This window comes from Sorex araneus, chromosome X (genome assembly GCF_027595985.1).
Source record: "Sorex araneus isolate mSorAra2 chromosome X, mSorAra2.pri, whole genome shotgun sequence".
Lineage (NCBI taxonomy): Eukaryota > Metazoa > Chordata > Mammalia > Eulipotyphla > Soricidae > Sorex > Sorex araneus.
This window is the reverse complement of record NC_073313.1, coordinates 148,756,947-148,772,133: the sequence shown is the minus strand read 5'-3', so window position 1 is coordinate 148,772,133 and position 15,187 is coordinate 148,756,947. Positions and strand designations below refer to the sequence as shown.

General features: G+C 38.5%; 1 protein-coding gene across 7 annotated transcripts in view; it reads right to left on the bottom strand.

The window, feature by feature from the left end:
* Positions 1-15,187, bottom strand: part of ARHGEF9 (Cdc42 guanine nucleotide exchange factor 9) — a 421,659-nt gene that overhangs the window by 201,566 nt on the left and 204,906 nt on the right. For all 7 annotated transcript variants that reach the window (XM_055120363.1, XM_055120368.1, XM_055120367.1 and 4 more), the window contains one exon: positions 12,493-12,672. In XM_055120363.1, the coding sequence (XP_054976338.1) occupies positions 12,493-12,672 (180 nt within the window). The remainder of the gene's footprint in view (positions 1-12,492; positions 12,673-15,187) is intronic.

Here is a 15,187-nt window from a genome sequence, read left to right as displayed (position 1 = left end):
AATTCTTGTTTTAATGCGTTTGTTCAAAGAAGTCAAGGGAAAGGGGGCCTTCAATAAATGTCCAGACTCATAAAACTAATGACAAAAAATGTATGGTTGTATAGGGGGTGAAGGAAAGAGTACTGGAGGTATGACTTTTGTCTTGCACATAGCCAACCTGGGTTTGATCCCTGACATTCCATATGGTCCCCTGAGCCTATTCATGAGTGCTTCCTGAGAGTAGGGCAAGGAGTAACTCCTCATCACCACTATCTGTGGCCCCCAAAAATTATGGTAGTCTAACAGTTTAACAAATTTACAATTTCAGGTTCTACTCAGTACCTTGAATTCAAAAAATTACTAATTCAATTTTCTGGAAAAGTCCCGGTAACACACCTAATTTATTAGTGTGAACATCTCTGGAGCATGCTTTGCAAATTTATAAGTTGCCCAATTATATTACTTATAAAAAGATATTCTAAATTGCTCAGAGAAGTGAATCAGGGCACTAATATAACAGACTGAGCCCATTATTCTCCATTTAAACATCAACAACCTGAGACATCTAATGCTTCTATGAAGCATTTGATATTATCCAGTCAGATGCAAAAGAAATTGTCAGGACTTGCTCAGATTGCCAAATTAATGCTATTTCCTAAAATCAAGGAACTAAGCCCAAAGCCAGACATTTAATTGATGTTAAATGATGTCTGGCTTAATTATATCATTGATTATGTACAGTTCTACCCATATCAATATATTTTTGTATCTACTGTGACCTATTCTAATGTTATCCTGCTGAAACACATTGTAAAATAATAGTCATGGCTGCTACAGAACATTGTCTATCAGAATTCACTGCCTGAGAAAACCTTTTGAAGTTTAAAACAGATAAGGTCCCAGCTTACACTTCAAGATATTTTTACATCTATGTGGAACACTATATTGTCCCATTATACACCCTACAACTCACAAGGTCAAAGTTTAATAATAGAAAGGCTTACTAACTTACTAACTTCACGTCTTTAAAAAATAAAATGGAAGGAAATTGTAGCGAATCGGATCCCCATGGGCCACAATATGAGTATGCCTCAAATACTGTATTTTTTATTACTTCTTAAATTTTACTTCCAAGGACACATGGCTGCACAGACAATGACTATACACCAAAGCTCAAGATTCTTTTTTTCTTGTTTTTCTCTTAAACTTTTAAATTTTAATAAAAATACAGTGATTTACAAAGTTATTTATAGATTAAATTTAAACTTTTAACTTAGAAAATTTCACTACTAATATCGCCATCAGTGTTAACTTTCCTCCACCAATGTTTTCAGCTTCTGTCCCATTGACAACGACCCTGAGCCTGCCCTATTGCCTTTCTGAGTTCAGTTGTTAAAGCTTGGGTCTCTTGATCTTAGTGCTGTTGACTCTGGTTTAAATATACAGCTCTATAATTCCTTAATATCAGATTTGTAGCATAATCCCCTGACCTGGCCACCACTGCTTCTCATTTCCCTCTTCTCCCCCTTCTCTCCATGCTTTATTTCCTTCTTCTCCCTATACTTTGGGGCCAAGGTTGATTTCTGGGGTCCCCCTTTAAAACATTGCATCCCCTCATCTAGTTTGTATTTGTTCCAGGTCAGGGTGTCAAATGTCACACCAATCACACGACAAGATGCAGGCTTCCGCCCTTTACACACCTAAATGACATAAAAGCCTATGTCAACTGGGTCCCTGGGATGAATCTCCAGGTTCCAGAGGGCTCTGCAATGGGCTTCGTGGGTCCAAATGACCCATAATTGGGTGGCATATGGCACAGAAATTGCAGGGTAGGATGCAAGCTGTTGCTTTGACACACCTGTATGACACGAAGATCATTTTAAAATGATCAAGTATGTGTACCACAGGAAGAACTCACACTCCATACTGTATATAAGTCTAACGAGAGACAATTAAAATACTTTAAACAACTACTAATAAACTTGCAGAAAGATATTGCTAACAACACAAGAGATGCTGGAGACTTCAACAGCACAATGTCACTTCTTGATACACTAAATCAAATAAATGCTTTCTGTGAAGGAAGGAGTGGAGAATGGTTTACCCTCCACAAGCCAAATATACATTCCTCTCCAATTCACAAACTGCAAGAAATACAACATGCTGGGATAAACAACATACCTCCAAAAAATCAAGAGCCTAGGAATCATTTCAAGTATCTTCTCAGGCCATAAAGCATTGAAAATAGAAGTCAATCATGAACAAAGTAGAAAAACAACTCAAACCTCTGGAAATTAAATAGCTCATTACTTAATGACCAGTTGATTCACTGTAATCACTGTAATCCTGTTACTCGTCGATTTGCTCGAGCAGGCACCAGCACCGTCTCCATTGTGAGACTTGTTACTGTTTTTGGCATATCCAATATGCTACAGGTAGCTTAGAGGAAATTAAAAGTTTATGGAAATAACAATAATGAGTAAACAACTATTCAAAATGTGTGGGATACAGCAATAGTGATGCGAATAGGAAAGTTCATAAGCATTCATCAAGAAGTAAGAAGGGGCCCACACATAAATACCTTGACTAAGCTACTTAGAACAACTTTGGAAACTGGAAAATGACCAACAAAAAGAGTCTAATGCAGGCAGGAAATAACAAAATTTAGAGCAGAAATTAATGAACTGAAATTTGAAAAAACATCCAAAAGATCCATAAAACCAAGAACTGGTTCTTTGAAAAAATAAGCAACTTCTATATATCACTAGTAATAATCAAAAATGCAGAGAGAGAACACTAATAAACCAAATTGAAATAAAAGAGTGTATCTCAACAGGAAGGAAAAAAAATCCAAAGGATCATCAGAGATTACTTCAAAAATCTTTATGCCATGAAACAAGAGAACCTAGAAGATATCAACAAATTCTTGGACTCCTATAGCCTCCCAATTCTGAAGGAAGTTTATTTGGATTGCCTGAACGCACCAATAACTATGGAGAAAATAGAAATGGTTAGGGGAAATTATCACCAAAAACAAAAGTACTGGCTGAGATGGATGCTCGAATGACTTCTTAAAACCTTTAAAGACGACCTATTGCCAATCCTTTTCAGGCTCTTTCAGGAAACTGAATAAATAGAAACATTCCCAAACAGTTTCTATAAAGCAAATATCATCTTAATACCAAAAGCAGAAAGACACCATCAAAAATAGAATTATAGACCGATATCCTTGATGGACATAGATGCAAAGATCTTCAAAAATAGTAGTAAATAGAATTCAATAATTCAAAAAAATATCATACTGGAGCGACAGCACATGAGATAAGGTGTTTGCCTTGCATGTGGCCAAGCTGGGCTCGATTCCTCTATCCCTTTTGGAGAGCCCGGCAAGTTATCTATAGTATCCTGTCCGCACGTAAGAGCCTGGCAAGCTCTCCATGGTATACTCAATATGCCAAAAACAGTAACAACAAGTCTCACAATGGAGATGTTACTGGTTCCCGCTTGAGCAATTTGATGAGCAATGGGATGGCAGTGATACAGTGATACAATGATACAACATGATCAAGTAGGATTCATCTTGGGGACTGGGGACATAAGAGTAGTTTAATATATGCAAGTCAATCAACATAATGCACCATACCAATAAAAGAAAATATAAGTCCTATATTATCAATAGATCAAGAGAAAGCAGTTGATATGATTCAGCAACCATTCATGATAAAATCTCTCAATAAAATGGGAATTAAATAACTTTCCCCAATATTGGAAAAGCCATTTACCACAAGCCCACAGTAAACATTATATTCAATGGGAGAAAAACTAAGTCTTTCCTCTAAAATCAATCAGAAGACAAATTTCCCACTCTCACTAATTTTATTCCAAATGGTATTGGAACTACTTTGCCACAGAAACTGGGCAAGAATAAGACATCAAGTCATCCAGATAGGAAAGGAAGAAGTCAAACTCTCATTATTTGCTGACAACATGTTACCATATTTAGAAAATCCTAAAGACTCTACACAACAACATATTTTTATAGTAAAGTTTCAGGCTACAATATTAATATGCAAACTTCAATAGCTTCCCTCTATAGAAATAATGGAAGAAAAGAAATATGAAAAAAATATTTCCTCAAAACTTCGCCTCAGAAAAGCAAGTAACTCCAAGTCTATTTACCTACAGAGATAAAAGATATTTATGAAGAAATCTCCAAAATATTACTTTAAGAAATAAAAGAGAACACAAGAAAATGGAAACACATCCTCTGCTCACTGATTGGGATGATTGAAATCATTGCAATGTAAAACACCCCAAAGCATTGTGAAGATTCCATGCAGTCACTATAAGGATACCAAGGGTATTTTCACAAGAAATAGATCAAACACTGTGGAAATACAAATGAAAAAACCAAACCCCACAAAATATCTTAAGCAGTCCTTAGGTAAAAGAAAATGGGAGTCATCACTTCCCTTAATTTCAAACAGAACTACAAAGTGATAGCAATTAAAACAGTAACATACTCAAATTATCACAACCTTCAGATCAATGGAATAGCACAGAATATTCTGAGACAGACCCTTAGGTATATGATCATTTAATATTTAATAAAGAAGCAAAAAGTAAGAAATGGAGCAAGGGAAAACTTAAAAAGTGTTGCTGGGAAAAATGGTCTCTACATGGAAAAAATAAACTCAGATCTATTTCTAATGCCATGCACAAAGACTAAATGAGAATGGATTAAAGACTTGATATCAGACGTGAATTCATAAAGTACATAGAGGAAAATATAGGCAGAACTTTCCACGACATTAAGCTAAAAGCATCTTCAAGGATGAAACACTATTGACCACACAAGTGGAAGCAAAGATAAACAAACAGGACTACATTAAACTAAGAAGTTCCTGCACCTCAAAGTAAATGATGACTAGGATACAAAAACAACCATGAAATTGTAAAAATCATTTACCCAATAATCATCTACTAAGGGGATAATATCCAAGATATATAAGGCACTATTAGAATTTTACAAGTAAAATAACCCATAATATGGAAAGAAATGTGATCAGAACCCTCCTCAAAGTATAAATGTAAATGGTTAGAAGAAACAAAAAAATGTCTACATAACTAATCATCAGAGAGATGCAAATCAAAACTACCGTGAGATATTATTATCACACCACAGAGACTCGCACATGTCAAAAAGAACAAACACAATCGATGCTGGCACAGATGGGGAGATAAAAGGATGTTCAATGCTGACGTGAATGCTGATGAGTCCAGCCCTTTTGTAAAATGATATGGACTTTCCTCCAAAAATAGAAATTGAGATTCTCTATGACAAAGCTATATAATTCCTGGGAATTATACTCTAAGGACACAAAAATGCATAAAATTTATCTGCACTTCTATATTCATTGCAGCACTATTTACCACATAACCATAATCTGGAAATGACTCAAATGCCCAAAAGCAGATAAATGGGTCAAGAAACAGTGGAACAATGGAATACTATGCAGACGAGAGCGGAAATGAAATTGACTTATAGATGGATGGACATGGAGCATATCATGCTGAATGAAATGAGAGAAAGTGGTGGACATAGAATGATGACAATCTTTTATATGGTATTAAAAAATCATAGCATGAGAATTATGCCTATGGGCCAGGAGGACTGGTCCATGGTAGGAAGCTTGCCAGAAATGGGCGAGGAGTGAAGTTAAGACAGAGAAGTTAAAACTTTGGCACATACTATGACAATGACAGTTGGAAATAATCACTCTGGACTAGACATGAGTACTGAAAGTTGATAAAGTGATATACATGATATCCTTTCAGTAACAGTATTGTAAACAACAGTGCCTAAAAGGAAAAAATTGGTAAGAGATCATGAGAGAGAGAGAGAGAGAGAAAGAGAGAGAGAGAGAGAGAGGAAAAGTGTCTGTCGTAAAATCAGGCTGGAGGGGACATATATGAAGTAAACTGGGGACATAGGTGATGGGAAATGTACACTGGGGAAGGGATGGGTATTGAAATATTTTATGACTGAAACCAAATCATAAGCAATTTTGTAACTGTGTATGTCTTGATGATTCAATTAAAATATTTAAAATTAATAAAATATTTTCTATTTTTATAATTCAAAGATTACTTAATGTAGAATCATTAAAATAAATTATGAAAGTAAACTATGGTATATTTGATTTCAACCAAAGTACAAGCTGATGACTTTCAAAGTTATTTTCATGAAAATAAAAGATGAAACCACATTTAGTGATAATATCTTTACAAACCATTTATTTACCAGCAATCTCATAAATGTTATATAGCACAATTAATTCTAGAAGTCAATGAGAATATACAACACTCTTAAAATGTGCAGAAAATTTTAAGACAAAGATCTGGTAAGTATATATTAGAAGTGAAAATGAAAAATTGTCTACCAATCCTGGAAAATTTTATCAGTTGAACTGAAGGACATGGGGTCCTTGGCAGAGGGAGAAAGTAATTGGTTATGGGTGTGGTATTGGAATTATGTGCATGAGAAACCAAAATTAATAACAGATTCGATAAAACTTGGAAAATACCTCCCATTCAGCCTGGGAATTTAACCAACAACACAAGAAAATATATTTTCCAATACATATTTCTGTGTGAATGTTCAGAGGAGGGTTATGTATAAAAATTTAAAACTGGAAAAAACATAGATGAACTGAGGAATTTGTTTCTATGTTAAATAGAATATTATTATGAAAATAAAAAACAATGATAAAAGAAACAGCATAGATAGATATCAAAATATAGTGTCAAGTGAAAGCAGTTCAACATCAGAATTACTCTAGTCTTTGAGATCATTCAAAGGGCTAGACCACGTGCTTTGTTGATCCCTGGCACCACTTGATTCCCAACCATGGTGAGTAATTCTTGAGTATAGATTCAGTAATAGCCCTCAAGCGCTGCTGGGTATGATCCAGAAACTTTTATCAAAAATCAAACAGAGTGAAGAATCCTGGCTTGTGAGCACCACAACACTGGAGAATGCTCCAGGCCCCAAACTGAGCCGATATCACCGGGGTGCCCCACATGGAATAGGTGCAGTCTTCCCACCTTCTCCAGATGGAATCCTGATGACCATGAGCTTCTACAAGCATGGCTCCAGTATGTGGGGACCAGGACTATTTCTCAGAACCACATGAGGACACCGGAACCAGGCAGTTCCATCTTGGCTTCCAGTCTGCCTCAGACCTGGAAGTCATGCCCTCAACCCACCCTGGGCACCATCTTGCTGCACTCAGCAGTGAAGAATCCTGGCCAGTGGGCACCATAACACCAGAGAATGCTTCGGGACCCAAACCAAGCCGATATCACTGGGGTGCCCCAGATGGAGCAGGTGCAGTCTCCCCACCTTCTCCAGATGGAATCCTGGTAACCATGAGCTTCTACAAGCATGGCTTCGGGCATACATTTCTCTGAACCACACGGTTGCGTAAACAGCTGCATGACCTTTCCTGATATAAAAAATGAGCAATGGAAAATAGATGATCTAGCATCTGCCCCTAGAAGGCAAGCTTGAATGGTGGTGGGAATAACCAAGCAAAATATAATGCCCAAAACTATAGAGAGAGTATGTGAACAATTGTCTGTTATAGAGGCAGGGTAAGGACTGAAATGGTAAAGAAGGGGATAATGGGGATATTGGTGGTGGAAAGTTTGCACTGGTAGAGAGATGGGTGATCAATCATTGTACTGCTGAATATCAAACATGCGAATTTTGGCAGAAATGCATCCGGAATACACATTAGGTTTCCTACACCAGACCACCCCAGGTGGGAGGGAATGGGTTTTGTGCCTTGGCTTGTTTCCCCTGGCAGCTCAGTCACCACTGCCATCTTCCAGAGGCCTAGGGGGAGCCAGGGAGGGGCCCACAGTGAGGAGGAATGCGGGGCCTTATGGGATGGGAGCAGAGCAGGCCCTTCCCTAACCCCCAACCCCTACGAGACCCTAAGTTGCAGCCCACGAACTGGCTGCTGACCTAGGTGCTTATCGACCATGATCCCAGAGACTCAGAAACAAAGCTCAGAAACCAGTGGCTTTTGGCAGAAATGTGTCTGGACTACACATCAGGTTTCTTGTGCCAGACAACCCCAGGTGGAAGTGGGTTTCATGCCTTGGACTGTTTCCCCTGACAGCTCAGTTGTCACTGCCATCTTCCAGAGGCCTAGGGACAGCCAGGGAGGGGCCCGCAGTAATGAGGAACTCGGGGCCTCATGGGATGGGGGCGGAGCCAGCCCTTTTCCCCTGCCCCTACGAGACCCCGAATTTGCGCCCATGAACGAGCCCTCTGACTGCTGATTGAGCTGCTTTTCGGCCATGATCCCAGAGACTCAGAAACAAATCTCAGAACACAGTGACTTTTGGTAGAAATCCCTGCAGATTCAATTATTAAAACTTCAGAATTCCAAAATCACATGGCCAAAGTAGCAGCCGCACATCATCATATGCAATTGATAATCAGCAATAAAAAACAAATTGTCTAATGCTGCCTTTTCGACAGATCTGAGTATTGCGGTAAAATCCCAAATAATAATGGTGGGTTTGGTGTCGAAATGTTGAATGTAATCAAAGTAGAGAGAGAGTAACGTGGAAATTGTCTGCCACACAGGTAGGGGAAGTGTGTGGGATGGAAGGGATACTGGGGTTTTTAGTGATGGAAATGTGCACTGGTGAAGGGCCAGGTGTTTCATCATTGTATGGCAGAGACTTTACCCAAAAACTTTGTAACTGCTCTCACAGTGTTTCAACATAAATAAATAAATGAATAAATAAATAAATAAATAAACAAAGATCAAACATAATTCCATTTTATGAGTACATGTCAAATATAAATGTATGATAACTAAAAGTATATGTGTTTTTCCTAAGACCTATATGTGGAAAGAGAGATTGACTATAAAGGGATAATAAATAACTTGGTAAAGCAAAAGTGTACTCTATATCTTGCATATGGTGGCAGTTTCACACTTATATATATTTTAAGCTCAGCAATTATGTGCTTAAAACTGGTGATTCTTGACATTTGCACTTATATGTTCATCGCGGCACTGTTTACAATAGCCAGAATCGGGAAAAAACCCGAGTGCCCGAGAACAGATGACTGGTTAAAGAAACTTTGGTACATCTATACAATGAAACACTATGCAGCTGTTAGAAAAAATGAAGTCATGAACTTTGCATATAAGTGGATCAACATGGAAAGTATCATGCTAAGTGAAATGAGCCAGAAAGAGAGAGACAGACATAGAAAGATCACACTCATCTGTGGAATATAAAATGGTAGAGTAGGAAACTAGTACTCAAGAATAGTAGTATATAATACCATAATACCAGGAGGTTGGCTCCATGGCTTGGGAGCTAGCCTCACATGCTGGGGGAAACTCATCCCAGATAGAGAAGGGAACACCAAGTAAAATGTGAATGGAAATTCCGAGCGGGGAGGAAGATGCACGCTGAAAGTAGACTGGAGACTGAACATGATGGCCACTTAATACCCATATTGCAAACCACAACATCCAAAAGGAGAGAGAGAACAAACTGGAATGCTCTGCCACAGAGGTGGAGTGGGATGGGGGGGATGGGATAGAGGGGTGGGAGAGATACTGGGTTCATAAGTGGTGGAGAATGGACACTGGTGAAGGGATGGGCTCTCGAACATTGCATGAGGGAAAAACAAGCACGAAAATGTATGAATCTGTAACTGTACCCTCACTGTGACTCACTAATTAAAAAAATAAATTATTAAAAAATAATAAAAAAGAACTGGTGATTCTTGGGGCCAGTGCAATAGTACAGCAAATAGGTTGTTGAAGCCAATCTAGGTTCAGTCCACGGCATTCTGTATGATCCCCAGAGCTCCTCCAGGGCTGTGTGTGACCAAAAACCAGAACTAATACAAAAAAACCCTAGTGACTAATTTTATGTAAATTATAGCTACATAAAATGAATGAATATTAAACTCCGCAAGTGAATGATAAACAGTCCATTTTTATTTCTTTGATTTTGGTTTGGGGGGCACACCCAATGGTGCTCAAAGGTTATGCCTAGCTCTGTCCTCAGGAATTACACTTGGTGGGCTCAGGAGACCATATGGAATGCCAGGGATTAAATCCAGCTTGGCCACATGTAACGCAAATACCTTACCAAGTTTACTATCATTCCTGCCCACCAGTCTTTTTTGAAAGAGAAATAAAGGCCAGATAGATATACTACAAAGGGTTAAGGCAACTGCCTTGCATCCAGTTGACTCCAGTTCAATCCTCAGCATAACATATTGTTCCATGAGCACTGCCAAGAGTGATCCATGAGCATAGATCTAGGAGTAATCCTTGAACACCACTGGGTGAAGGTGCAAAATAATAAAATAACTTATAGCACAAATAAGTACACTAAGTAGAAATGATAATATACCATACTGACCTATGTTTACTTTGGAAAACGAATGTTTATTTAAGATGAAAATAACTCAATGTGAATTCACATTAAAAGTTTTAAGGCTAAATCGGGGCTGGAGTGATAGCACAGCGTGCAGGGCATTTGCCTTGGACATGGATGACCCAGGTTAGATTCCCAGCATCCCATATGGTCCCCTGAGCACCGTCAGGTGTAATTCCTGAGTGCACAAGCCAGGGGTAATCTCTGTGCATCGCCAGGTGTGACCCAAAAAGCAAAAAAAAAAAGTTTTAAGGCTAAAAACTCATTTCAATAGATTTTTTTGTCCCCCATGGCACATTTGATAACATATTGAGGCATGTTTGGTTATCATAACTTGGGGGTGACTGGCATGCAATGGGTAGAGACCCAAATGAATACACAGGAGAGGGTACACTAAAGGAAATCTGTTCTATATTCTACATTTCACATTCAAAATTATGTTTATTATATCTATGGACATCACTGTAATTTGTATATATCAAGTCTGATGTTTCCAGCTTTGTTGGGGATTAAAATGATAGAATGTGTAGTTTACAGTGACTTTAAACCTGGAATACTGATTTCCTACGGCCAAATACAGCCACAGCACTGGTGATGTAATTTCTCTATCTCTGTGCACTCTCCCAGAGGAACTAGTTGTCTGAACAATATAGTTTAGACAAAATACCTGCTTTTAGTATGGAAGTCTACAATTTTTGGTACATGTTAAACAGGCTATCTACATGATCACTCCCTGTCCCTAAATCTTAAGCACCAAGTTCCTAATTAATTCCCTTTGTAGACTATGTTCTACTTGTGCTGCAATGGGAATTAAGTGCTTTCTCTGGGATTCTAATGGGAAAGTGCTCTTTAAAACTGTCTGGTTTCTCTGGACTTTATTCCATGGGACTTTACCTGTTGCTGATTTTGCTGTGTAACCTTCAGCTCTAAAACACATAGCTATTTAATGCTGACACACACATTTCTTTAAAGTAAATAACCACCCATGGACTGGAGCGATAGCACAGAGGTAGGGCGTTCGCCTTTCACGTGGCCGACCCAAGTTTGATTCCTCTGCCCCTCTCGGAGAGCCCGGCAAGCTACTGAGAGCATAGCGCCCCCATGGCAGAGCCTGGCAAGCTACCCATGGCGTATTTGATATGCCAAAAACAGTAACAATAAGTCTCACAATGTGAGATGTTACTGGTGCCTGCTCGAACAAATTGATGAGCAACGGGATGACAGTCACAGTGATAGTGACACCACCCATAGGGGTAACCTTAGAAATATCAACCACACACATTTCATTAGAAAAGCAGAATTTGAAAACTTGCTTTTAGCTGCATACAATGATGTGTCATTTAAATTTTGTGCCTACATGGTGTTTTTAATATAAAATAGGTGAAAGAAGAATTTTTAAAGACACTAGGCAACCTGTGAATAAAACTCAAAAGATGTTAGAGAAACCAGAGATATATGGTAAAACTATCATATATTCCACCTGAGGAAGTCCTAAAAATGTAAGTTACTTAAATAAAGTTCTTTAGTAATTACAAACATATTCTCTCTTTGTTAGCAGAATTTATTTCTCTAAATCATGCACTCCATTCACCTATACTTATTACTTCCTTCTCAACAGTGCTTTCCTCTAAACGCCTTGCAGGGGTCAATTTTCTTTTCCCATTATTTTCATTGCAAAAAGTAGTCTCCTCTCCTTTTTGGTTTCATAGATTCTCCAAGTAGTGAATATTTTACCGTCTTCTCCCAGTACTTGGTTCTGTGGAAACTGAATACCCAACAATATCTTAAAATATAAGGCAAAGATACATCTTATGATAACTGTCAAAAATGAAGGGTGATTATCGAATCCCAAGTCAAACTTCAGCAACTTTCTAAATTCACAGATCCTGATAAGGGGCAAAGGGCAGGAGAAGAATCCATTTCCAATCACAGAGATAAGCATCTGAGCAGGAAGAATCAGCTTAGACTGCTCCCAAACATCTCTAAAAACAAATCTCCAATATTATGAATGAGAAAAATGCTTACATGCTCCAGGAAACAGGGTCCTATTTCGCTGAGATGTGGGTCATCATTGTTGTATTGTTTTTCCAGGTCTCTCACAAAGCCCATCTGAAATCTGTAGATATCTTCAATGTTTCCAAATATTATCTTCAGTTGCTCATCACTGAACATGTCCCTTCTCTTCCGGCATTGCTTAAGGTAACCCTACAGATTAAAGAAAATCCCAGGCTGAGGATAACCTTAAACTTGATGAAGACTTGAAAAAGCTCAATTCAGGTTCATGAATTTGACAGAGAATAATCTTTTGTGTATTTATTATTTTGCATATAATAAAATTCAGGATTATATGCAAAATCCATTGTATGCAATGGATATTTCTTTAGGAAAAGTATTGTTTCTTTATTATTATTATTATTATTATTATTATTATTATTATTATTATTGAATCACCATGAGAAAAGTTACAAAGCTTTCAGGATTAAGTCTCAGTCATACAATGATCAAATACCATGCCTTCACCAGTGCACATGTTCCACCACCAAGAACCCCAGTATACCTCCCATCAACCCCCCTCCTGTGTGGCTGATGATTTTCACTTCACTCTCTCTTTACTTTGATTACATTCAACATTTCAAGAGAAAACTCACTAATATGATTTGGAATTTTCCGCCAACAATCAGATTTGCCGAAAAGATATCATTTGATAATTTGTTTTCCATGAAATGGATATTTCTTATCTATTTCTTATATATCGATTTATTATATATAATTGCAAGTTCTTATATATTTCATATATTAAGAAATTGACATATCCACTTCTTATATGTCCATTTCTTATATATTCATTTGTTATCTGTTTCTTATATACAAAAATCCATTTTGCATATAATAAAATTCAGGATTATATAAGAAATTTATTCCACAGTGAATGATTAGGAAACCTATAACTCAAGCAATCATCATCATCATCATCATCATCATCATCATCATCATCATCCTGTTTATTATCAAATTTCTCGAGCGGTCTCAGTAACGTCTCCATTTGTCCTAGCCCTGAGATTTTAGAAGCCTTTCTTTACTTGTCCTTCCCAAGAATGCCACATTGGAGGCTCTTTCAGGGTCAGGGGAATGAGACCCAACATTGTTACTGGTTTTGGCATATGAATACACCATGGGGACTTTAGGAGGCCCTCCCATGTGGGCAGGAAACTCTCAGTAGCTTGCCAGGTTCTCCCAGAGGGAGAAGTAGGCTATAAGATGTCGCTTCGGGGAGCTCGGTTTTAAGTCTCTGGATGTTGGCCGTTGGTGGGATTACATGGCGCCGGGGGAAGTCCCTGGGTGTGACCACCTAGCTACGGGAAAAAGGGAAGTCTGGGCAGAAGAAGCCCAGTCCTGATCCGAGCAGGCTTGGAGGTCTCAGCCCCGGGTCCCACACACTTGGGTTCCTCTGCTGGTACCTTCTGGTACCTCCTGATACTGTGAGACTCATCCGAACATATGGAGAGGGTCCTTGAGCATGGCTGTGCTAGGCTCCGGAGGTCTTTGGCCGTGAGATCTCTGCTTAGGGCTGGGAGGGAAGCTGGATGCCACCCCCTCGGAGGGACCCTGGGGAAGACAGCCAGGTGTGTGGGCAAGAGACTCTGTGCATCGCTCTCTTCTGGGAGCCTGGTTTTAAGTCTCTGAATGTTGGCCATTGGTGGGATTATACTATTCTGCTTTTTATATTTAAGTAAAATATCATGTATATCTAAAAGTAGAATAGTATAGCCAATCCTTATCTACCCATCATTCAGCTTTATCAATTATCAACTCATGGCCAATCTTGTCTTATATATTCTTTAACTTCCTCCCACTCCCACAATTAATTCTGAAGCAAATCCCAGACATTTTATCATTCCATCTGTAAATATTTTGGATGTTATGTTTTAATCTCCTTCCGATCTGTGGTTATACCCTGTTTTGCTTTCCTAATATGCAATTGCTATTTTCCCCTGTTTTCTAATTCACTGATTTTGGAATTTATATTTAATTCCTTCCTCTGGTTTTTATAGATTTACTTTGTAGTTCTTTTTCTAGGTCTTTCACTGAGTCCTTGGTTTCTTCATTTGAATTTTCTCATTATAATAATTTTTAAGGTACGAAAATATCATTTAATATACTATATGTTTTTCTAACAATTACATTCTAAGCGCTATGCCTTACATGAAAATATTCAATCTCACAACAATGAAATAAATACTTTCTTCCATGATGAAGAAAATGTTACTGAGGACCACCGAGATGTGATCCCGGGGGCCGCATGCATGTGCGGCCTCTCCGCAGCTGCACAAGCGTGAATCCAGACCCAGCAAAACCTTTTTCGGCGTGGGCGACTCCTCTCAGAATGTCTCCAGCCTGAGAACTAAGCCTCGGCCCCGTGCCCGCCCAGGAGGGAAAAGGTATTTCTCTCTCTCGCCTCTTTCTCTCCGGGGATGAAGGGCGCGGTGGCTGCCATATTAAGACGACCACAGATTGGGTTTTCAAGCCTGTAATTATCTAATATCTGGAAGAAATCTCCCTGGACTTCTTGTTAAAGTACAGAAATTCAAAACCGCGCGGCCGCACCTTATTTGTCTTCATAGTAGGTCTGAATCTAGTGCGGTACTCCTAACAACAATAGTGAGATTTGTGTTGAAATATTGAATGTAACCAAAGTAAACAGAATGTAAAATGAAACTTA